Source organism: Anoplopoma fimbria, chromosome 19 (genome assembly GCF_027596085.1).
Source record: "Anoplopoma fimbria isolate UVic2021 breed Golden Eagle Sablefish chromosome 19, Afim_UVic_2022, whole genome shotgun sequence".
In the NCBI taxonomy this organism is placed as follows: domain Eukaryota; kingdom Metazoa; phylum Chordata; class Actinopteri; order Perciformes; family Anoplopomatidae; genus Anoplopoma; species Anoplopoma fimbria.
This window is the reverse complement of record NC_072467.1, coordinates 25,887,915-25,913,238: the sequence shown is the minus strand read 5'-3', so window position 1 is coordinate 25,913,238 and position 25,324 is coordinate 25,887,915. Positions and strand designations below refer to the sequence as shown.

The 25,324-nt window shown below is 38.3% G+C and overlaps 1 protein-coding gene across 1 annotated transcript; it reads right to left on the bottom strand.

Annotated features, from left to right (window-relative positions):
• Positions 1-708: 708 nt before the first annotated feature.
• Positions 709-24,634, bottom strand: LOC129108050 (F-actin-capping protein subunit alpha-2). Its single transcript, XM_054619693.1, has 10 exons — positions 24,561-24,634; positions 12,067-12,130; positions 10,450-10,501; positions 9,629-9,692; positions 7,904-8,110; positions 6,091-6,170; positions 4,582-4,660; positions 4,118-4,189; positions 3,090-3,152; positions 709-1,867 (listed from the first exon to the last, which is right to left on the bottom strand). Exons 1-10 carry the CDS (start codon positions 24,597-24,599, stop codon positions 1,727-1,729), a joined length of 861 nt encoding a protein of 286 aa, XP_054475668.1. The 5' UTR covers positions 24,600-24,634; the 3' UTR covers positions 709-1,726.
• Between the last annotated feature and the right edge of the window lie 690 nt (positions 24,635-25,324).

Sequence of the window (25,324 nt, the reverse complement as noted above, 5' to 3'; positions counted from 1 at the left end):
CTATGAAATTGTATCACTTTGGTCCATCTGGTTCTACCTCTGCAGTAATGATTAAATTCCTCCTTATATATATAAAGAAATGAAATGTTAAGGAGTACTTTTGCTCAAATCTGATCCATTGTAAAGTGTGTCAAATATTTTATTTTTTACATTCCATCAATCAGATTCACGATACCAAAACTAATGTCACTTATTTTAAAATCAATGTTAACATTGCTAATCTTTAATGAAACCTTTTATCGTTCATGTAGTGTTCTCATCATCCTTTCACTCCATAAAATCCGTCCATGAATGAGAACATAAAACCACAAAGACAATGTTTGCTATAGTTTCTCCTGTAGGTATTTTAGAGTATTCTACTTGCTGGTTATTGGCAGTTATAATACGTGTTATTGCACACTGAAAACTCTGTTAATTGTTACGAGTCAGAGTGTGAAAATAAATCATCAATTTGTTCCCAAAATGTGGTTCAAGACCTCCCGGAGTCTCTTCCATCAAGGAGATGTTTCTTTTGCAGCTAATGATTGTACACAAAAGACTAACTAACTAAAAATGAATTTGCCATATTTAGTTTTTAGGACAAAGAGCAGTGAAATAACCCCGACTTTACCATCTTCCCATGACACTTCAGGTTGGATTTCTATTTTTCCATTTCTGCATCACAATAAAAAAAAAAAAGGTATCAGAAATGATGAGTGAGCCAGTAAATAGAAAATTTGTCATTTAATGCAACATAATTGTGACTGAGTTACAATTAATCTCATGGAAATAAATCACCAAACTGACAGACAGGATGTTTTCATACAGGTATATATTACAATGTGCCTTGTTATATAATACAGTCAGGTTCTGTTTGTTTCTGTCTTCTTTTTTTTATAATAAAAATAAGCACTGGAGGAGAATGTGATACGTTTTTTTGTATTTTATTGTAAATTGGACATTATGCACATCACTTAGCGACTGATGACTTTTGTTAAATTGAGCTTGTTAAGTGGTCACAGAAACTCCCCGCGCAGAGGTGAGAGTCCAGACGACGTCGAGTCAAAAAGAAAAAACAATAAGATATAGGCGATGAAGCCGGGAGGGAAGTACCAAAATAAAAAGAGGAGCAAGAACATTGAGTGGCTGACTGCTTGTGCCAAAGATACCATTCAATGAACACAAAGATTATTTTTTTCATACGGGACGTTAACCGTGAGGTGAAGGGGAGTCTTTCTTTTTGTAAATGCACCACAAATTCAAACTGTTTTTTTATGTTTTACTCAGCAGGTCAAATAAAAAGGTGTGGTCTCACTGACACAATAAATATTGCACACGTGATACTGTATTTTCATAAGGATGTCTTTGCATACAAGTGCTCGCCCCCTCCCCTTTTTTTTTCTTTTTCTTCCTATGTCTTGTACTCGTTTCCTCAAGTTCTATTTTCCCCCCAAAATACGCTTGTCTTTCTCATGATAGATTCAATATACAGAGGAGTTAACGGTGTCTGTATAAAAACAAAATAACATCGATAAAAGGAGACATCCAATGTGTGTGTGATGTGACATCCGGCTGTGAGACCAAAAACCTCTCTTTGTCCCAGTTTTTCTCTAATTTCTGTACAAAGACGATACAACTATCCAGTCATGCAACGTTGTTTGGGAGGGAGGAGAGGGGATGGGGGTGTCTGGGGGAGAATGGGTGGATGGGTGGATGGGGGGGGTGTCTGTTATGATCTCCGTCGTTGTTAAGCGTTCTGCATCTCCTTGCCGATCTTGTAGCTCAGGATCTTGTTCCAGTCGATCTTGGTGCGGGTCACGGGGAGCTGGCGGCGTAAGGCTTTGAAGGTAGTGTCCGACATGGTCTGGTAATTCTCGTTGATGGCCGTCTGGAGGGGAGAACGGGGAAGACGGAGGGAGAGGAAGGCAGAGAATCATTAAATAGGTCAGGTATATTAGATTAGAGGGTTTGGAAAAGCAGTGGAAACCTTTTTCAATGATTAACTAAACTTTGCTGTTTGTTTGTTTCAAGAAATATGACTTTATGGTAAAAACAAGGTCTTTTATGGACGACCATAGAAGGAGCACATAACATCCCTAGTCCTCTGTATGATTCAGCTTTCGATCCGTTGTAGTCCAAAAAACTTGACATCATAAGGGAGCATACTGAGATGGAGGTTTGCAGCGTAAAAGTGAAGGATTTCATCATTTAATCCTGACGAGAGTAAAACATGAGCTTTAGATGATGTCTCATTTTAAGCCAATTGCATATCTCACACTACGAGGCCTGGAAACAGCTCGAGGTCCCCGAAGGAAAAGCTGGAAAACGTTGCTGGGCAGAGGGACGTCTGGAATACTCTGCAAAGCCAGGTTCCAGATAAGCTGAAGATAATGGATGGATGGATGGATGGATGGATGGATGGATGGATGGATGGATGGATGGATGGATGGATGGATGGATGCTACGAGCCATCTGGTCATTGGATAACCAATGTAAGATCTGGTCCCTAAACGAGGCACGAAGTCAAAGACGTTTCATGGACGGGATCTGGACAGGATCTCAAAGGCAAGAAAAGAGTCTGGTTTCGGACCTCAGAATTGCATCTCTGTTCTTTGCAGATGATGTGGTTCTATTGGCTCCATCAGATCGTGACCTTAAACACGCACTGGGGGCCGGATTGCAGCAGAGATTGAAGCTGTTGGGATGAGAGTCAGTACCTCCAAGTCTGAGGTCATGATTCTCTGCTGGTAAATGGTGGATTGCACCCTTAGGGTTGGGATTGATGCACTGCCAGAAGCGAGGGGAGTTCGAGTATCTCTGGGAGTTTGAGTTGGACAGGCGATTCTGGGCGGCGTTAGACCCAGAACACGTTGGAGGGATTATATATATCTCATCTGGTAAGAGATGGACAACGTTGCTGGGCAGAGGGACGTCTGGAATACCCTGCTGCCCCACAACCTGGCCCCGGGTCAGTGGACGATAATGGATGGATGCATATCTCGCACCAGAACTTTCAATCAATAAATCAGTAAAATAGAGAACCAAAAACAAAATCTAGCTAAGGTGATAGTTGTTTGTAATCTGAATATGTTTCCCCTTCTTCTACACACCTGATAGTCGTTCTCTGCCGCCTCCATGATCTTCACAAACTCCTTTGCAGTTGAAGCCTCATTCTGGAAAATGACAAAACACACAATGAATTTCAAGAGTAGAGGGGAGGGAAAAAATGTGTCATCGGCAAAAGACTTCAGAGAATACACAAACTCATAAAAACCTCCACACTGAAAATAATAAGGGAAAGAAGCATCCCGGGGGAGTTGTTTGCAAATGAAAACAGCATCTTGAGGTAAAACCAGAACAGGGATGGATTATAGAGGTACATTAAATAAAACTAATAGTGAGAATGATATGTTCAATATCTGAGATGTCAGACATATGTCAGTACTACCCTGAGCCTTCCGCTTAGCACTTATTGTATTCGTATTAGTTTGTTGCACTTATTGTATTCGTATTAGTTTGTTTCTGTACTTTTGCTCTGGTTTATGCTCTTAGATGCTTGTTTAAGAAAGGAGATGCACTTATGACTTCTGGTGACTAGTAGTTCTCTTGAATACCTATGTTGAATACACTTATTGTAAGTCGCTTTGGATAAAAGCGTCTGCTAAATGACTGTAATGTAATGTTTATGTTTCATTTGCACATTTTTTTTTATAAGGAAAGGTCAGACAGAACTTTTGAGTCTCATTTTGTAGAAAGACAAAGACAGAGAATCAGTCAGTAACTACAAGGTCGTATTCCATATTTGGACTGTGCAGTATTTGAACGACTACGGTCCTCGAGATGCACAATATACATCCAAGATGATTTCTCCGGTCAGAGCACATCGAATTTCCTCATCTCCCATTTTTGCACATAAAACTAGATTTACTGCCTCGCTGTTGTTTGCCTCCACAAACCAGTGAGGTTACATTTTACATCCATGTCTGTCCAAAATGTCAGCACTTCATCCCATTAGACATTCCTGTGAAATTGTCTTAATGAGCATATTTAGTGGATGTTTGTGTGAGATATTGTTGTTCATGATACGGATGGACGGACAACCCAGAAACATAACAGGAATGTGTTCGGTTATACTCACAGAAATAGACATGGACTCCTGGACCTCTTTGTGGCTCACCAGCTGAACGTTGCCGTCTTCATAGTAATGAACCTGGAACAGTTAAAAGGATAAGTTTCTCTTTGCACATAAAATTAATTCTGCAACTCAAAACAACACATGCAGAAAAAGGAGTGATAAAAGCTGTGTGGGTGAATTATCAAAATCCCCAGGAGTCTATTAAACACTCTGAAAGATAATGAGGCAATAATATGAAGATGATGAAGTGACTCTGGTGAATTAGATACCAGGAACACACAAAAAAAGTGTGGCAGAAATGATCCTAAAATTGACCAAAATAAACAAGCATTTGCATTTAGATGTTAAAAAACACCCGATACTGAAGCGTGTATTCAATTTAAATGTTCACATGGTACATATGCTAACACACATAACATCAAGCATGTTTGTTTTGTTCACATGGTGCAAGATTTTAATCAAAATACCTGGATTTTCATGATTCCTGCCACTTGAGTGGTGGAGGGGGAGACGGTGAATTTCCATTCTGACCTCCAGCGTCCGTTCCTGTGAGAGACGAAGAAAATAAAAAACAGACATTAATCGATTATGCATCTTTTAAAACATCACTTATGACTCTGTTACATAAAAAAGTGAGTTGGTAATAAACTCTGCTACAAATGATCTAGAATCATTCAGATCTTGAATTTGTAAAGATCCAAAGAGAGGTAGGAAACAGGGCGTTCTCATTTGAATCACCTTATCTCACGTCATATATCGAGATATATAAAGGAGATAACTCGAGATTCTATTCTTAAACATTCAGACAGGCGATTGATTAAAAGAATGAGTGGAACTGATAACTTCTCTTTTTTTTGTAGAATATTTTACTTGTTCAGATAGACCAAGACCCGATTTTGATAATTCTATATCTAAAGATGTAAAGAAGGTAAAACTGGCTAAAACCACACTTCCTGCTCTACGGACTTATCACTGCAAACATATGAAGGTATCCTAGTACTTTGGAAAAAGGAAAGAAGTCCCAACATTGAAACTTTGTCTCACAGAACTGCTCTTTTAAAGCAATAATAAGGCTTATTATTGTTTTCAAGAAAAGCTGTTTTTTCTTTCTTTATAACATGGTTGAATCCACAAAGACAATTCCAGCTGTTTATTCTTTTTTGTTTTTATGAGCACATTGAACACAATTTTGGTTTTTTGGTATATGATGTATATTCCATTGTATATTTAGCAGGGACGATGCACAATACATCCGTCATACCAGATACATTTAAAAGCTCATTTTCAGTATCAAAAACCAACACTTTCAAAAAAGCAGAAACAATAAAATAGCAATCGGGGAACTAAGAAAGCAAACAATGAACAAAATGAACAGCCTCTGCAAAAACAAACCACAGAAAAACTATTCGAAATTCCCAGTAGGGAGCTCAACAGCAACGACCCTTCAAACCATCAACAACAGACTTTCACTTCAGTTTCACATCCTCATCTTCAAACAAATCCGTCCCTTTGGTTCCTCATTGCAGAAACGCAGCCGTTAACGGTGGCAGTTACACACACAGGAGCTGTGAGATCGTTGCACCAAACAAGCCGTAAGCCCAGTAAAAACCCAGCAGCAAAGAGGATTGGTTCAGCTCTTATCCAATCAGATTAACCCGATCCGAAAACGGCTCAGCGACGCTTACGAGGGCCAACATCTACGGCTCCGGCGGCAATTAAATGAATGCCTTTGAAGCATCGTGTACGTATTTCAGCTCATTCAGTGCTTCAACATCTTTTTAAAAATTATTAAAATGAGTTTGTTTTAGGAATCGTCTCTGGGAATCCTACAAGCCCTGTTTGGTCTTTCTGAAAAAGAAGAACATCTTTGCCTGTCGTCCTAAAACTGCAAACTCCTGGAATAAATGTGTTGGGTTTTTTTTTTTTTACCAGTGGTGCAAAATGTACAATATTAAAAGCAGCGGTCTGAAACATACCAGAAGTTTTTTGGTTGAAACTGATGGCACTCGATGCACACGATGAGGGTTTGATGTCCGTCGATGGTTTTCCCGTAAATCTGAGGAGAGAGAGAATAAAAGAATATTCAGATTTTTTCACATGCAACAAGCTTTTCTTCTCACAGCCAATGAAAACGTTCATTCCACTTCACAGCTGTAAATGTGAAGTGACAGAACGAGAGGATGGTTTGTGGTTAACACCTCCCTAATTAAGCTCCGTTTGACGCGTAGCTGAGATAATGAAATACGTACAACAAAGTCACAGTCCGACACTTTCTTTTGTGTCTGCAGCAGAACTGCACTGCTCACTTTGCATTAATAAATAAGTAGGAAAACCTATAAAGCGGACTGCATCCCATTTTTATACCTTTTAATGCTGGCCCACTAGTACTTAATGCACTGTACTGGGTGTTCTTGTTCTTGTAGTCTCGGTTCACCGTGAACAACCACATTATGTTATTAAATAGAAATAATGAAGACTTGTATGTTGAGATGTTTGTCAAAAGAAAGAAAAAAGCTAAAAGTCGAGCAGTTGTCAGACACCACCTGACAAATCAACACTTTTTTACAGATAAAAATCCAACTTTTTAACTTAATTTGTCCTCGTATATGTTATCTTACCGTTAAAGACATCTTGCTACTTAGTGCACCACCCTGTTGTCTTTACAGAGGAATCAGATTTAAATGTGTTTGTGTGGTTTGTTTTTTTTACGCAATTCTTAGATTTCATTCTTCTACTCAAGATTGTACAAACATGTGCAACTTCAATCAGCTTGACTTGACTTTTGTTTAATAGCAAAGATATAGAAATGACTTCATGCATAATGTTCTGTGAGGTCACATTTACTTAAAATCTGTTCTGCATACCTGGCTGTTTTTCTGGGCAGTTACTAGGTTTTCTAACCTTTGCAATGAACCACCCTCTGAATGGCGCAATACAACCTAACTTGCTTTGGTTTTAGTGCACGGGTCATTTTATGCCTTCTTAACTTTAACTATCAGATTCCATTTATATGTTGTTGGAGAGAAGAAATCACATGCTGTTTGATGTCCATTAAGTTTTCATCAACTGACTTTTGGAGGTGAACTGCGCCCTATAAAAGATAAGACCCACTAAGCCGTTAGGAAAAAACCAATGACGTAGGTTACAACAGTATGCTAATGAATAAGATAATAAACAATGTCAACGTCAGCTGTGATAAGTTCGAACAAAAAGCAAAAAGGGTTAGTTCAGATTTTGTGGAGTCTGTTTGCCCTGAAGACAGTTTCAGTTCCGTCTGTAGATGAGAGTATCAAAGATATTTTAGCAAATCTAAAAAATATATATATTTGTATACTCTTGTACGCTATATTTAGGATATTTTCACCACTTTACCTTGAGATTTGAAGCCGTTATATCGCTCTTTTAATAGCCACCATACTCCATTGAAAAAAACAATGATTTTAGTACAAGTTGACAGTCTAACACTGCCTCCATCTGTAAGTTAGTTTAGTTATTGTGTCACCTTTGGATCTGAACAAATGTCCACAACAGTACATTGCTTTGCTTCCAGTCCATGATTCCTGTCTGCTTCTCTAAAACCTGGAGCGTGCCTAATGCCATTTAAATCAACTGTAGGTAAAACATGATGACTATGTATAAGAATATAGGATATGTGTGTATATATGTAGCAATGTCATCATTCAGGTCACATGGGAAAACGTATTAGAAGGGCTTCGTAAAGAAGTGCATCCACCATGGCTTTGTGACATTCGGTACATGGTTGTGGTAGTAAGCTAGGCTGTGACGTACGGTGCAGACTCCACTGGGATAGTGCTCCTTGACGTAGGCCCGGACGGCCGAGTCCACAGCGCTCCTCCAGGCCTCCAGGGAGCCTTCCACGTCCTGGGGCCGCGGGTCGCTGGCCTCCTTCCTCAGGTGGTCGAACTTGAAGGAGATCTTGTTCTTGGGGTCCAGGACCCGGCCGTTACCGAGGTCGCCATGCTCTGTGATTAAGACCTGGGGAGGAGAGGAGGAGAGGAAAGAGTTTAGAGTGAGAAAGAAAGAGGAAGAAGAGGTATCAGGAGAAAGAGGAAGGGACAAATGGATAAGAGTGGAAAAGACAAGAACAACAGGAGACTTTGTGTGCAGGGAGAGAAAAGTCTAGAGATTAATTAAAGGGATGCAATGAGGGGAAAAAAAGAGAAAAGGATGGAGACAAAAGACAGACAGAAAAACAAACGGCTGTCTAACACCTCGACAAACTCAGACGGGGGAATTTCAACCCGTGATGTGGCAACTGGAGGGACATGATGACATCTTTGCATAAGACGCTGCAATCGTTACTGAACACACCACACACACACACACACACACACACACACACACACACACACACACACACACACACACACACACACACACACACACACACACACACACACACACACACACACACACAGAAGATATTTAAATATTTAAATAAATACGAGTTTGTGATTTACCCTCTTCTCTGCTTTAAAGCCCATAAAGATCAGAATATTAGTGCAATAATAATAATAATAATGATAGGAATTAAATAATCTTGTTTCTTTTCCTGCCTAAGTATCTGTTGTTTTCCGTTATTGGCTCTTCTTTCCACTGTTTTAACATCATTAAAGCACTCTGTAATATGGGATGTAACTATTTGAATGCTGTGCTGCTCAGATAAACTGCAAATTATCCTTTTTTTTTTACTACTTTTTTACTTCATTTTTCATGTTGTAGTACTGCACTTTTGCTGAATGAGAACAAAGAAACACTATGAAGCTGCTGTTTTAATTCCTAGCATGTGCAGCAAAAAAAAAGTGACTTAAACCCACATGGATATAGATTATAGAATGCATGATTATAGCGGCTGGAGTTACCCCCTATGTGTCATGATTGTGTATTGTTTGGAGTTATAATATGAATTATTTAAATTACTACTCTTCTTTTAAATAATATTCCAATGCAAATGTGTTATTTTGAACATTGGGCATGATAAATACATTGTTTTACACTTCCAGTACGCCAAAATTATAAAAAAAATAACACAGCATTGAGGAGTCCCGACTAAAAAGCTAAATATTAAAATATATTTTGTAGTATATAAATACATATCGTACAGCAGCAACAGGCTTCTGAATGAACTGATTGAACAACACGTTAAAGACCAGAGTGATGAATGGGGTGGAGAGTTTATGAAGTAACAGGAAAGAAAAGAAATTAAAGGAAAACTTCAACCACAAAATGAGTATTTGTATTTGTTATTAAACGCGGCCTCTATTTACATAAATCCACCTTTTCTCAGATTTTTTGAATCTTCTTTCAACATGGAGGCATGTGAGAAAGTTTTCTTCAGGTATTCAAGGAAACACTGGAGGAGTAACTGATGAACAAATGGTCATTTTGTGGGTGATGTTTTTCTTTAAACTGATTTCAACCCATGATGTCACCCCGTCAGTCTCCGAGCTGCCACACCGTCTCTTTAAGCGAGAAGGTGAAGCGTAAACCCACCTGTTCCTCGTAGCCCTCCACCTTCACAGGGGTAAACTGGTCCAAGTTGTACTGCGCAAACGCACTGCAGAGAAAGAGACAAAGTGTTACTTCATACGCTCCAAACTCAGTACGTTATGCAAACATACTTAGTATTCTGAGCTGGATTTTAAAGATGTTTGACTTTATGATATATGATGACAGTGTTTGGGTAATATGGATGTAGACTAAAGCTGTAATGAGTCTACAGCTGAGGACTAATTCCTCTTTAACTTTCATTGATTGCCAGATTAAAGACAAAAAAAAGGAAACTCAGCTAGAATAAACATTACTAGATGCAATATTACCCTATAGATAAAAAAAACAAACATATATATATATATATATATATATATATATATATATGTATATATATAAAAAACAACAAGTTTATGGTGATGAATTTCCATTATTGAGATAATTGTGAATATCCTCACCAGTGACTTGATAAAGCCGTCTAGCTCGTCATAACGGAAATGATAAATAGAGCCTGACTCACACAATGGTGATATTTTTTTTATTTATCCTTAATTTATGCAGGAGGACCTTATGGTTTACCTTATTTAAGATGTTTTTTTCCTATCTGTGCTACAATCAAAACACTTATTTCTTTAAAAAATAACAAGGTAAAGAGATTCCAAAGTGTTTTAGTGCCATTTTAAGAGTTTTAAATATATCACAATTATCTTAGCCAGGATAGTCGGGAAATTTTCTTATCGTCATTTCATATGATGCGTGTTTTTGCTTCTGACTTTTTTGGGGGATTTTTCAAGACCTTAAGTAGTAGAAGAGGGGAGACTTACTGCGCTGCACCTTCCCTGAGGAGATTGTCATTGTTGAGCAGCAATCGCACATCTGAGGAGAAAGAAGTACAGCAGATCAGCACCATCACCACACACACACACACACACACACACACACACACACACACACACAAAAGACAAAGCTGCTCAGTCTTTGCATCATTTAAACCGAGGGGAGTGAAGCAGACATGGTGAATTAGCTCAGTGGAACGGAGGCTGTGAAACCACACAGAGATGAAAGAGGACAAAGTGGCGAGAGGGGACCACGGTTTTCTGTTTTAAGTGTGTGTGTGTGTGTGTGTGTGTGTGTGTGTGTGTGTGTGTGTGTGTGTGTGTGTGTGGTGTGTGTGCTGCTGTCGGGCCGCGATAAGAGGCAAGACGGGCGGTCCAGCCGGCGCTCCGCTGAGGTGACGACATTTATGGAGGATTTGACGATGCCAGAACACAGACTCATGCTCTCTCTCTCTCTCTCTCTCTCTCACTACTTTGACAGCGTGGCGTCGACGCTGGCGCTGCAGGGCGAGTTGTTATTTGGCCAAAACATCAGAGTCTCATTTTGCTTTCTAGGTGGAAAAAGTGGTACGATAAGTAACGCATGAATGGGGGCAATTTTTCATTTTCAGCTCCTGTTTTAGCAACTTCAAAAATGATCTTAAGTGGGAGTATTGTGAAAATATATGCCCAGTTATATATATATATATATATATATATATATATATATATATATATAAATAAAATAAAAGAAGTTTTTACACAGTATTTTGGTGTTATGACGGGTTAATAAAGCTCAAACAGCCACTTTGTTTTCACGTCAAACTGTTGCTGGAGACCTGATAGTAGGTAAACATTATATTTATACGTTATAATCTACTCACACAAGTTTGACTACTGCTGTGTCTACATATCTGGAGACTGGCGGCACCGTGGTTTTAAAGACGCCACCCTAATAAACATTCTAGCGATTCAGAGAATTCTTGACTACCGAAGTCTCAAAACTTATTTAATTCCCAAAATTTATATTCAATACTCTCCAACACACTTGTGAAAATCCTGATTTAGAAAATATGGTGTATGCAATTTTTGATCCAAAAGAATATTATCTAACGTGTGATAATGAAGGCATAGTAATGTTCCTTTGGCTTACACCTTTAAATTGTATTGATCACAATTATTCAAGCCTTATCTTTTTGTTTTTTATGGCATTCCCTACATAAAAGAATTATGCTGAAAACAATGACGTAAATAAAACATTTAGATAAGCCAAACGTGCACGAACACAAACACTGTCACGGTCAATTTACGTAGAATAAGCCCCGATTTGAGCGAAAACGTTTTCTCAAAAGAGAAAATTTGCAGATTTTCAACCATTTCTTTGTCACTGTGTCACGAAAAAAAAAGATGTGTCGGTTTAAAACTCTGGTCAAATCACTGCAGCACTACACAAAATATTAATATTAAAGATGCAATGTTTTCAAAGTGCTGTGTTTTCAACATCTTCATCCTGTAAACAGAGCTAGTTCTGAGCAATAACATCACATTTTACATGTCTGTAATTGTTATTCTACTAGTCCAGAAAACAAACTGATTGAATAGAGAAAGAGAAACAAAAAGACTCACCGTTGAACACTTCGTTGAACTCTCCCGGCGGGGCGTGGATGACGAAGTTAGCTGCTATGCGTACCTGCAGACAAAAAACAACAACAAGAAGGTGGTACAGGTTAAGAATGGAAGTCCTTTATATGACATAAAATACCAGCAAAAAACATTTACACGATGAATCAATCTTTATTACACATTGTCCAAAATTTGAGACGCCATATAACCTTTAAATATGTTTATTATGGATTGTTTTATTCCGTTTTTTTGACAATTTGCCGCTGTTCAAACTGAGAAAAACAGTGTTTTTTAATCATGAAAATAAGGGTTCGCTTATCCTGGTGCTTACTTTGCAGTACACTAATTCAAAACTCCCAATATAAACCCTGACTGTGTTCACACTGTGGCCAACAGAGGGTGTGATGCTACTGTGTCATAATCAAACTGAGGCGGTTCAATGTCTCGGCGCGTATGAGCAGTCATTTTTCTTCCCCTTCCTCATTTCCTCACTGTTCTTCTTCTGCTGCTGCTGCTGCTTTACCACAACACTTCCTGTTTCCAGGTCACATGTCAAACTGACAGCGAGAGGACGGCGGCCCCTCCCTCCCCACGCATGGTTTGCAGCCATATAAGGACATGAAAATGTGCTGAGGACTCCAGTGCACATTTACTCTCTCGCTGTACCTCTCTACATGTCTCAGCCCACCTCTATCACAAGCTGGTGTATCGGGGAAGTTCATATACATATATATATCTATGTGTGTGTGTGTGTGTGTGTGTGACAGGGTGTGTGTTTGTGTGTGTCTCCTGGGCCCTTATTAGTAGTGTGTGTACACAACTGATCTGGCTCTCGTGCAAAGCTGCAGATTGATTCTTGCTAATGAGCGATGCTGAGAGAAAGGAAGCCACTCGGGGAGGAACATGAGTGTGTGTGTGTGTGTGTGTGTGTGTGTGTGTGTGTGTGTGTGTGTGTGTGTGTGTGTGTGTTTGTGTGTGATGTTGAGATCAAAGTGCATCTGCATTTGTATCTTGCATCCTCTTTCATGAGATTTTCATGACACCCTTATGCTGTGTCAAAATCTGTGTGTGTGTGTGTGTGTGTGTGTGTGTGTGTGTGTGTGTGTGTGTGTCTCACATGCGATCGCTTTGTGAAAACAGCAGATATAAATAAATATCGTTTGCTTTTGTGACTCCACGTCCTCGTGGGAAAGACTCGTTTGCATCGGGTCTCCCTCGTTACACTGGACGGAAGTGTTTAAACAGACTTTCCCATGAGCGGGGGGGGGATCTCCCAGAAGCTTCAGGGGCATTCTAGAGGGTTTTATTCAGCTGCTTCTTGGAACGGGCCCCGAGTGAACGCAATGCGGAAATGTCTTAAAACCTGCATTCTCTCTACTGACCATCAGGGGGCGACTCCTCTGGTTGTATAGAAGTCTATGAGAAAATGACTCTACTTCTCTCTTGATTTATTCCCTCAGTAAACATTGTAAACATGAGTTTATGGTCTCAATCTCTAGTTTCAAGTCTTCTTCAATACAGCATGATGTTCATTTAGTAAATGATGCTCCATTTAGAGTCAAACAGACCATAAAGCAGGGGATGCTTTAGGGCGGGGCTACACACTGATTGACAGGTCAACACCAGAGACGTATACGGCGTCTCTACGTCACTCCTCCACAGTCCAAATACTATAACATCTGTTCATTGGTTTCGATAAAAACAACAAAGCGTACAACGAAAATCGTCGAACTCGAGGCTTCAAAACATCAGTCAACAAACCAATGGGTGACGTCACCATGACTACGTCCACTCCTTATATACATTCTATGCTGAGGATGTAACTGAAAGAACAACACCACCGTCTATCTGTAGCTTCTGTGACCTTAAGGGAAAAGATCAAATATGTAAGAAAGGTATTTGAAAGTCTAGTTTTTGTCTTCGTCAGTTTGAAAGTGTTTTTTCCTCTGTTTTGGTCTCCACACTGACAAATAACAATCTTTTATAAATCAGTGCTTAAATTACAAATAGAAAATGTATCGACAACAACTTTTGATAACGATTAATAGTAATAAGTCAAGCAAAAGTGCTGAAATTTGAGGATTTGTTTTTAAGTGTTACAGTGTAAATTCAATATATTTGGAGGGGTTCTAAGCAATTTGATCATCTTATGTTGAGGATAAGTGTAATAGGAAGGGGACTTTTTTTGACATTTCATAAACTTAATGATTGATTTTTCAGAAAAGTAGTGAATAATATAAAATAAACGCCATAAGGAATGGATGTCAAAATGCTTTATCTGGTAATTAAAGTATAGTATGCTAGTTATAGAAACACGGGACAGTTAATAATTACAAGAACTGCCATTTAAGACAAACCAAGACCCTCAACTTGCTCAAACATCTCACACAAAATTGAACTCTCATCTGGCCGTACCCAGATCTGGTTTCAATAAAGTCTATTAATAGAGTTTAAGTGCAGCGGCACCACTCTAACTGCTGCTGGACATTGAATGCACCGTCTCACAGTCGGGTATAAAGACGTTACGCTTCACTTTTTCTTTGTCTCATCTCGCTGTTTCAATGTAATGTAATATTGTAATGATATCCATGAATCCATTTTCTGAACCTTTATTCAATTCAGGGTCGTGGAGGGTTGGGGGCGGCTGAAGCCTTTTACCCAGCATGCCTTTGGTCTATTACTAGGATAACACGCACAAAAAAGACAAATACAGTCACACCTATAGGAAATTCAGTTTCCAATTTGCCGGCTAAAGACAGACTCAAATCTGAGAAAGCGACTGTTATTACATTTGAGATATTTTTATTCCCTACATGACAAGGGACGGTTTAACAATCTCATCTGACAGCTAACTGTTTTCGGGTTTCATGGAGAGAAGAGATGAGATGAAGCCGAGGGAGCGTTGTGGTTTGAAATGAAGCACTGACAGAAAGAGGAGGAGGTAGATGGATACTCCATTAGCGGATTATGAGTACGGCATTGACTGTTAAAAGCTAGTTAAGAACAGAGTAATACTTCCTCTTCCCTCTAAAGTACTTCAAACCCATTCTACTGATGCACCGAGACAACAGCCTGCGTCCTCCTACGGCAACAGAGCAACGAGACACTGAATCAAAAACTACCGTTATTTATATGTTAAACAAGCTGGACACAAAACTGTTTCTATTTTTGGCTCACTTCCATTTTTCTGCCTTGTTGCCTGCACTTTTACAGATCAAGAAAAAAGAAAATATCATTAAAGTTCTGCAGATGTTGAGGGATAGCAAGAGCCTTTTATCTTTGTTCTGTTGTGTCTGACTGGTTTCATGTATTCTGTGTTTTTTTAAGAGTCTAACAATGCAACTTAATTATGTCTTTAGTCCATGTTTCTATTAACATAATTATCACTCATTTATTGGATTTGCATGTCTTGTTTTTTGGAGCTTCTGTGATGCATTAATATTGCTTGACAATGTCGTATAATGGTGTTCTGAATATATAATAATATTATCTCCTGTTTTATTACTGTTTCTGCATATTGAAAATGATAAATGATGAATGACTGTCATTTTAATCATATATTCTGTGTTTTAGAGTAACAACTGTCCAGGGACAACAGATCAAAAATAGCCTCTTGGTGCATTAACAGTGAGGTTTTATTAATGTGCACTTTTCCTACCAAATAAACCAATGAACAGACCACAAAGACAAAAGAAAGTTTAGGCTAAATAATGTTATTTGAGACTAACTGATAACTTCAGACCAAACTTTTCTTAAAGTCTAATGCTAGCAGCCAGATGGAACCAGAATCATGGCCTCCTTTGTCGAGGTAATTACTGTTGAGCAGTAATTTGATTGTTGAGCTGGAGGTTAAGTATTCCTTCCAGTGGCAGTGTGTTACGCTGGGACTCGGGCCACTGGGACACTTCAGGAGCTCCGAGACCGAAATTTAGCTTCGAGCTTCTGACTGCTAACGTGCTACATGAAGGAGCGAGTTTGGTGGTGTTGAGCCCCAAAGAGGGATTGGACAATATAGGACTATATCCAGGAGGCAACATCTGGTTCTGAAGGGTGAAGCCAATGATGAAGTGTCTAAAAGCTGCATTCTCTCTCCTGTCCATCAGGGGGCGACTCCTCTGGTTGTATAGAAGTCTATGAGAAAATGACTCTACTTCTCTCTTGATTTATTCCCTCAGTAAACATTGTAAACATGAGTTTATGATGCTCCATTTAGAGTTTTCTTTTTTGGACGGTATAACTGTGACATAAAATATTCAAATGGTTACATACCTGGCCCCAAATCCTTTTTAACAAACATTTAATACAAATGTTCAACAGCTCTGAAGCTGAAAAGTTGTTTTTACCGATCTGTTTGTTAGAAAGACATCTCAAAAAGTTAAAGATTAGTTTGAGACTCAGTTCCTTTGGCCCTATGAATCTATATTTTTGATCTAGATCCCAGCTTATAAAACGTGAGGATTTACTGCTGTTTGTTCTGTTATTTGTAAATTAAATAGCTTTGAATTATTCACTCTTAAGCTATTTGAGGATGTTACTTTGTGCTATGGGAACTTTCCAGACGTTTTATAGACTAAACAATGAATGAAATAATAAAAACGTAATGTCAGATTAGCCGTTTGTTAAAGTTTAATATCTTGGACTTGCAAGCGAGCCGATGAGTTTTGCATTTAGGTGCAATATTCAGAGAAAAATATGTCCCTGAGGATAAATAATGAACCACTTTTTATGGAAGGTGCGGCATAAAAAAAATAATTGCACTACAGTTAATAGTAATATCTTTCTGCATTTAAAAAACACAAAAAAACTGACAGCAAGAGGCCGATTATTGCTGCCGTGAGTGCTTTGAAGTGCGAGCGAGCGTTCTCTAAATATGACTCAGTCATCATCGACATTATGATCTTGGAGAACGTCTCTTTTTTACTGTCTTTTTTTTTTTTTTTTTTAAACCAAAAGGAGCTGCAATAATAATACTGGAGCTAAAAGACACATTCACAAACATGGTACATAAATCCCCCCCCACAGAGCGGTGGGATCCTTGTATCTTTGGTCTCAGACACCAGCTGGTCTCTTCTCTTTCAACTCGCACACTGTATATTCATCCTCATATTACCCAGCAACCCCTCCTTTAGCTCCCAAAACAGACTGCACACCATGCCCCATAGTCCCACCCTCTGATGGAGCACCCTTTCCTTAATTCCCAAAGGACACCCGCTGACACTGAAACCACACTTAAAACTAATCCTTACATCTAAATCGCCTTATCACCCCCAATCCAGAGCGGAGGAAATAATAAAGAACACAGCAGGAGTAAACTGAAAGCAGTATTATTTATTTTTTGGGCCCAGCGGGCATTTTTAAGCTGCATCATCTCCCTGAGTTTGATCCTCTTCCCTGGCGTGCATCCATTTCAATATCCCAAATGGAAGAAGAAAAAAAAGACGGTGAAATGCTTTAAACGGAGCCGAGTTTAGAGGAAAAACCTGTCTGATTAGGGTGAATATTGGTGAGGGTGGGTGGGTGATGGGCTCGGGTGGGGGTGCAATAACTTATGAATAATAAGTCTACAGAGAGGAGGTGGAGGATCGTCAGACAGCCGGAGGCCAACTAGAAATGTTCCTCTGCTAATCGAAAAGGAGGAGGTGGAGGCTGGTGGGCTGGAGATTAAATTGAAGAAATGATGAGGGCGTAAATACAGTCGGAGGCAGATGTTTTAATGAAAGCTGGGGTTTCCTGATAGTAAAGATCATGACTTTTTCAATAATTAGGACTCTGTGGTTATACAGATTAATGCCTTTCTGGGGCCACTTCCTGTATATTCAGGTTGACACAATGCAACCTGCTCTACTGTCTACGCTGCAGGGTCACACATCTGTGCAAGTTTCAGTCCGTTAACTGCAAATCACGTAGAGACTGCACATCGTAAATGGGGTTTCAAGTTCTTAAGATTGATTTCCTTCCTCCCTTCCGGGCAGCCGCCAGTTTCGGTTCGTCTCAGTCGAGCTTTAATGTTAACTTTGGGAGACTTCAAACTTGCTCGGTAATCTGACATTTTAGAATTATTTCTGTCAAACGTATGTGAAAGTTTTGAGAAATGCAGCCTCTCTCTCTCTGTATGATTTATTGCTGTCTGCTACTTTGTCTTTTCTGATATTCGTCGAAAAGACATTTTTAAAATCCTCTAAACAGTCAATAAAAATGTCAAACATCTTGCAGAAGCGCATCACAAGTTACAGAGAGAAACCTATACAGTGATCACGTCCGTCTGCGTGAAAATTGATCACTATATTAGGATTGAATTTGATTTATTTCTCGTGCAGATTTACCATCTGATTGATATTTGCATGTTTATTACATGAATATAAAGTGATGAAACTGACAGCTTCTCTATTTAGTTCCCTAATTTTATTGACTGTTATCAAAATACAGTCCAGCTTTTTCAAGAGCAGCTTCAACCCCAGGCGCTTTCCTCACAGACAATGCATCTCTAGCAGCCATAACTAACCACCTTTCACACAGAAATGCGACATACTGCTGTAAAAAAAACATCCGCCGTCTCTTTAAGATGCTGACTGCTGCGAGTGCAATTTTTTTTTTTACATCTGGTGGTCATCAAAACTGTGAAAAAAGAGGATACTGTTTCTCAATGTTCGAGTGGACTACACAAGGTACCCTGAGGGACGCCGTTTTTGGCAGTTTGTGATTATCTCCAGCAGACTGGGTTTTTAATTTGGTGAAAAAAATGGCTCTAATGGGATGTTGACAAACTACTTCGATTCTGACAACAGAACATGCAAAGAAAAAAAAAACAGATATTTTGATGCTGCAAACTTTTTATAATTCAATGTTTAAAGCTTGCTAACTTTTCTGGATAGCTGGTGTAAAATTCAATTTCTGTTGCCAACACATGCATGCATATTTTTAATGATTTTAGCTGTAAAAAGAGACTATAATCAATGATTAATCTTACTGTTTATAATGACACAAACATCCAGGGATCAAACTTGTGTCCTCCCTGTACGGACTCTCACTGTGCTGCATAAATACTGCTTCCTCGTCCACTTTAGATGTGTACGTTTGTAACCTTCAGCCAACAACCCCAATGACCTCTCCTCACTCTGTGCTGGTAAAAGCAGTGTCATTTTACCCCCCCCATCAGCCAGCTATGCAATATACAGACTATCACTGGCGTTCATTACCACCTCCAGTATGCGGACACCACATCGCAAAGCCGCCGGTCTTTACACGTCAACATTTATCAGTTTATAGGAAACTCCTGGGTCAACCAGGTTGTTATCTGTCGTAACCCTTACACAGGGCATCAGTTTGAAGCCCCTGTACTCTTAAATGGTTAAACTCTCTCTCTTGAACTGCTGCAGGCGAGTACAGACAGCCATCCTCTGTGTATGCATTCTTCAGTTCAAGGGATGTGCTTCTGAGTTTCAAATTCTCAACTTTGCTATATCCTCTACGGTCTGATACAGCTGTTCACGAAGGGAAACTATGGGACACGTGAGGTTGTTGGGAGTTTCCAAAAGGCCCTTTAACGTCACCATTATCCAAAAAGGGAGTATACTTTGTCTAAGGTTTCTTTATCTCTTCTTTTCCAGACAGCAATCAAACATTCAAACTGGATAATTTGAGAATAACCCATAATTAAGTGAGTCATAAAGCAAGTTGATCTACACTAAAAACTATATTTTTCTACCTCCAGGATGGGATGCGTAGCCTAAATATCCAGACAGGTGTTATTCTTAAAATGGGATGTAGTAGATGCTTTCATTTATAATTTCCTACTGTACCGTGACTGCATGCATTATTTAAATAGGTGCCCCTGGTAGGAACCAAGCCTCGATCCCTGGTATTGTCAGCACTCTGCTATGCGTTGAAACAATTCACCTTCTTCTCCGACAGTATAATAAGTTAACTTAACTGCCCCCGTTCAAAAGGGCCAATAAAAAAGGACTAGCCAGCCACTTATTGAGCAATATCTAACAACTTAATGCTTCGGCCAATCTCTCTTATCACAGCGTAGGAAAGCATATCACTAACTGTACGACTGATAATCGAAACGGCATTTCCGCCACATGACTTTTGTTTTACGATTTATGGACTGTTTGAGTTTTGCCCGTCGTGAAACCGGAAGCACAAGATATTCCTGCTCCCTCACGGTGCTGGTGATCGAAAAGTCTGATATCAATCAATCGTTATTTTAAGATGCTCTTTCTTTGAAAATGGTAATTGAAACCAATTGTTAACCGTCTGGAGTCCTACATACGTATGCTCTACGACTCTGGTAAAGAGAGATTTGGGCTGAGTACCACACACAAAGACACTGCTGATTACATTATCTAAAAAGTTAAAGGGGGTGCCGTGTCATATCTCTTCTGGGAATTTTGTTGGCCGAAGGTTGAGCCGGAATATTTATTCAGCTTCCTCGTTTATCTCTGCTCACCAACAGACACAATGGCACTTATAGAAGAACTCACTTAAACTCTTTTTGCAATCAAACAAATAGTGAAACTCTGAAACATGCTGATAACTATATTGTGAATTCAACCAATCCACAACGGATCACAGTGCCTCATCAGCACTATCACATCCATAAAGCTTTGGGGAGAACCAAGACTATAAATAAACCATTTTACATCTCCTCTGGAATAAATGCCGTTTTCACGAGATTATGGATTCTCACAAAACCTGCTGACAGAATAGTCTGCTCTTTCTGAAACAGGAACCAAAGCGCAGACACCTCAGGGTTACTTTTGACCTAATACAACTCCGAAAACGCTTGCGAGAAAAATGTTCCTCTTGTGTAAAATACAAAGTAGACTACTCAATGGAAGCGTAAGCTACAGCTAAAACAAGGCGGGCTGCTGCGTGTGCATATTAATCTTGGTTGTAGGTAGTGGGTGTGTCTCCTCTGTCAATCATTTGGCCACGTAAACAGATTATTGTTTCAGGTATTTACTTGTAGAAAAAAAAAAAAACAATCAAGTTGACAGGTAATTGTAGTTTTAATCAGTGGTTGGTTTCTGGTTCTGGTACCTGCACAGTCACTTAAGTACAGATAAAGTTACCAACGCACATTTGAGTAATAGCAGTTTCCTGTTATACACATGTGTGGTTTCTTTGTTGTAATCAGGAAGTGGGCAAGCTGGTGCCTAAATGACTAAAAAAGACTAAAGCGGTACTTGTTATCCGTGTCAGAGACTCACTGTTTAATCATTTACAAATGGAAGAGACGCGTTAGAAATCCCCCATCATGGAGCTTTCAGGTGTTTTTTTCTGGGAAAGCAAAGTGACGCCGACACTGACAGCCACAACAGCAACAGACACAGAGATTTCTCATGGGACACATTCGGGAAGCACTTCACCGAGACAAACTCAAAGCTATTTATTGTATTAAAACACACTTTTCTACGGCTACCTGTCACAACAGCGTCTTCTTCTAAATCAGATAAAACAGTCGTCACAGGAATGAGTCAGATCACAGCGAGAAAGGGTTCCCACTAAAAGGAAGTTTGCAGATTTCTCGTTCATATGTAGAGGAAAGTACCAACAGATGTGTGCCAGGAGATTCAGGCTTTAGATGATCATTTTATCAGTTCACCACACATTTGGAGATTAATTCTGTGAATCATGAGCGGAGGAATTGTTCAAATTGACTAGCGAGTTTTCGGAAACTATTACTCAGTGTCAGTGTTAAAAAAGCCGTTGAAAAAGGGCTCATTTCCTCCTTTTGCAGTTTTTCTCAGCACTGGTCTAAAAAAAAAAAGAAGAAATGTCTGAAGGCCCAGAGCAGATGGCTGATAGCTCGGATCTAATACGCCAGAGAGACAGCCCTTCAAAGTACAAAAACACAACTGCGGTGTCTGCATGCAAAACTTGTGTTTTTTACAGCACAACAAACAATGCAATGGATGTAATCATTCATAACAGAGAGCGATCCAGGTCGCCAACCATCATTCTCAGTTTCAGGTATACAAAATTAGACTGTCCAGTCAAAGAAAAGTGACAAATGTGGTCAAGAGAGATCAAAATAATGTTCACAACACCAATACAGTTGTTACTAGCTTAACCACAGGCCAACACGATCAGCACCTGAAACCATTCTTTATATGGTGAAGTTGGCACATCACACGAGGTGACCACAAATCGCTCACACGGCCGAGGCCTCTGTAATGGAAACGCCTCGCTAACAGCTGATGTTTGTGTGTTGACGAGGACGACGCAGTCACACCCGAGGTTTAATGAGCTGCCTGGACTCTAAAGAACCTTCTGACTCATGGTGAAGAGATAAAACCAGGCCTCGTTCTAACTCTGAACCATTACATAACCTCGCCGAGTGGCAACTAATATAACACCTCATCATTTACGGTGGTATTAACAAGCTCGGTAGGAATTTAGGCTGCGAGGTCAGGACACAACATTAGGAATGGATCGCTTTAACTGTTTGTTTATTTGCCGTCTTTTTGCATATTTAATATTTTTGAGAATTTACTAAACATTTGAATGCACATAACAAGCAACCAGAGCTCAATGAGAGGCCTACAATTCGCTTTAAAAAAGGACATAAACAGAAACTTGACATCTGTACAATTGTAACTATTGAAGTATTGACTCTTTTTTTAATCAAATTTTCAATATATTGATAAATAGTCTCAGCAGTTGTGCTTCAAGCAGCACTTATGGAATAGATATGACTCTCTCAAAGCTGCTGTCAATGCGCCAAAACAAAAGGCAAACTATATCAACACACTTATTGGGATATTTCAATAAAATGCAAGTAGCGTTTCGTGTAAACAGCTCAGACACATGCAGCTGAACACTCATGTTGTTTCAGCGTATTGGCTGTTTTCTGTGCCGTTTTACGGAAATTAGAAAAAGAAACAGCCAGACAGTAACATGGGGTGTAATGGGAGTACGAACAGTGCTTCGGGTTAAGGGTATAAACCGTTTATAGCTGTATATATAACTTTTAAATGGGAAACACACAGATTTTAAATTGTATTTATATGTGTTTCCACATTTAAAAGTTAAATATATACAGCTATAAACCCTCTGTTTCAGGGTATTGGCCTATAAAAAGTTATTTATATACAGCTCTAAAGGGTATAAACCCTTTAGAGCTTTTACTTTTACACATACATACAGATGTTAAACTGTATTTATATGTTTCTCCATTTAAAAGTTAAATATACATATATATATAATAACTTTTAAACACATAAATAAAGATTTTAAACTGTATTTATACGCGTTTCTCCATTTAAAAGTTAAATATACACAGCTATAAAGGGTTTATACTCTTTATAACATCAAGACATGTATATATATATATATATAACTTTTAAACATATAAATACAGATTTTAAACTGTATTTATGTGTGTTTCTCCATTTAAAAGTTAAATATACACAGCTATAAAGGGTTTATATATAACATCAAGACATGTATATATATATATAACTTTTAAACATATAAACACAGATTTTAAACTGTATTTATGTGTTTCTCCATTTAAAAGTTATATATACATATATATACATACATATATATATACATATATATACATATATATATATACCCTATATACACAATACACACATATATATATTAACATATATAACACATATATATAATATACATATATTATATAATACATAGCTATAAAGGGTTTATACCCTTTATAACATCAGACATGTATATATTTAACTTTTAAACATATAAATACAGATTTAAAATGTATTTATATGTGTTTATATTTGTTTTCATACCATTAAAGCTAGTATATATATAACTTTTAAACACATAAATACAGATTTTAAAATGTATTTATACATGTTTCTTCATTTAAAAGTTACATATTATATATATATATATATATATATATATATATAGGGTGGCTGTATACATTATATATAAATAAATATATATATAAATAACTTTTAATATTTGTATTTTTCTCTTTTTGACATTTGTAAAACAGCACATTAATTAATAACAACAATAATAAATCATTATTTCTTTAAAGTGGTTAGCATGCTAGCTGCTAGCCTGCTACCCCTGAGCAGCTGTCTGTTAGCATCGCTATGCTAACCCTCTGAGCTAGCGGAAAACTTCCATAAACACAGAAACAACAGCGGACACGGTGACGGTGCGACAGCCCACACGTGGACAGCCATTAAGCAGCAATGTTGGGGTGGGTTTAGGGTGTGTGCACGGTCCCTATTCTGAGCCCGGACCCTACAAGGAGCCCCCGTCTGGAGGCTCGCAAAGGAGCGGAAGTTAGAGCTAAAAATAATGACGAGCGGCGGCGGCGGGTTCTGCTGAGGCCTGCTGGGAGATTCTGGAAAAACACGCGTTCTACGGAGCCCCGTGAGGGAAACGGGACGAGCCGGACGCATACGCATTCCGTGTGCAGGTGGAGACAATAGAGCGCCGGCAGAGCCGTCAGAACGGGCCCGTCCGGAGAGCGAAGCGGGGTTTTTCTTTACCTTCTCCTCGTCGGATAGCTGCTCCTCATGATCCGCCATCTTTTCTTCCGGCACCACCAGCTTGTCAGAGCGCCGTGACGTCACCGAGCGCGGAGGGGTGGATTCCCAGCCCCTCCCCCTCCCCCCTCTCCCCTCCCTCCTCCCCCTCCAAAATAAAATAAAATAAATAAATAAATACAGGAAAATAAAAGTATGAATAAATAAGGAAAATAAAAGTATAAATAAATAAAAAATAATTGTATAAATAAATACAGGAAAATAAAATAAAATTGTATAAATTAATAAATAAATACAGGAAAATAAAAGTATGAATTAATAAATAAATAAATAAGGATAAATAAAAATAAATGAATTAATAAGTATAAATAAATAAATGAATACAGGAAAATAAAAGTATGAATTAATAAATAAATAAATAAATACAGGAAAATAAAAGTATGAATTAATAAATAAATACAGGAAAATAAAAGTATGAATTAATAAATAAATAAATAAATACAGGAAAATAAAAGTATAAATTAATAAATAAATAAATACAGGAAAATAAAAGTATAAATAAATAAATAAAAAGGAAAATAAAAGTATAAATTAATAAATAAATAAATACAGGAAAATAAAAGTATAAATAAATAAATAAAGGACAATAAAAGTATAAATAAATGTATAAATAAATACAGGAAAATAAATGAATAAATAAATACAGGAAAATAAATGTATAAATAAATAAATAAATACAGGAAAATAAAAGTATAAATAAATAAATA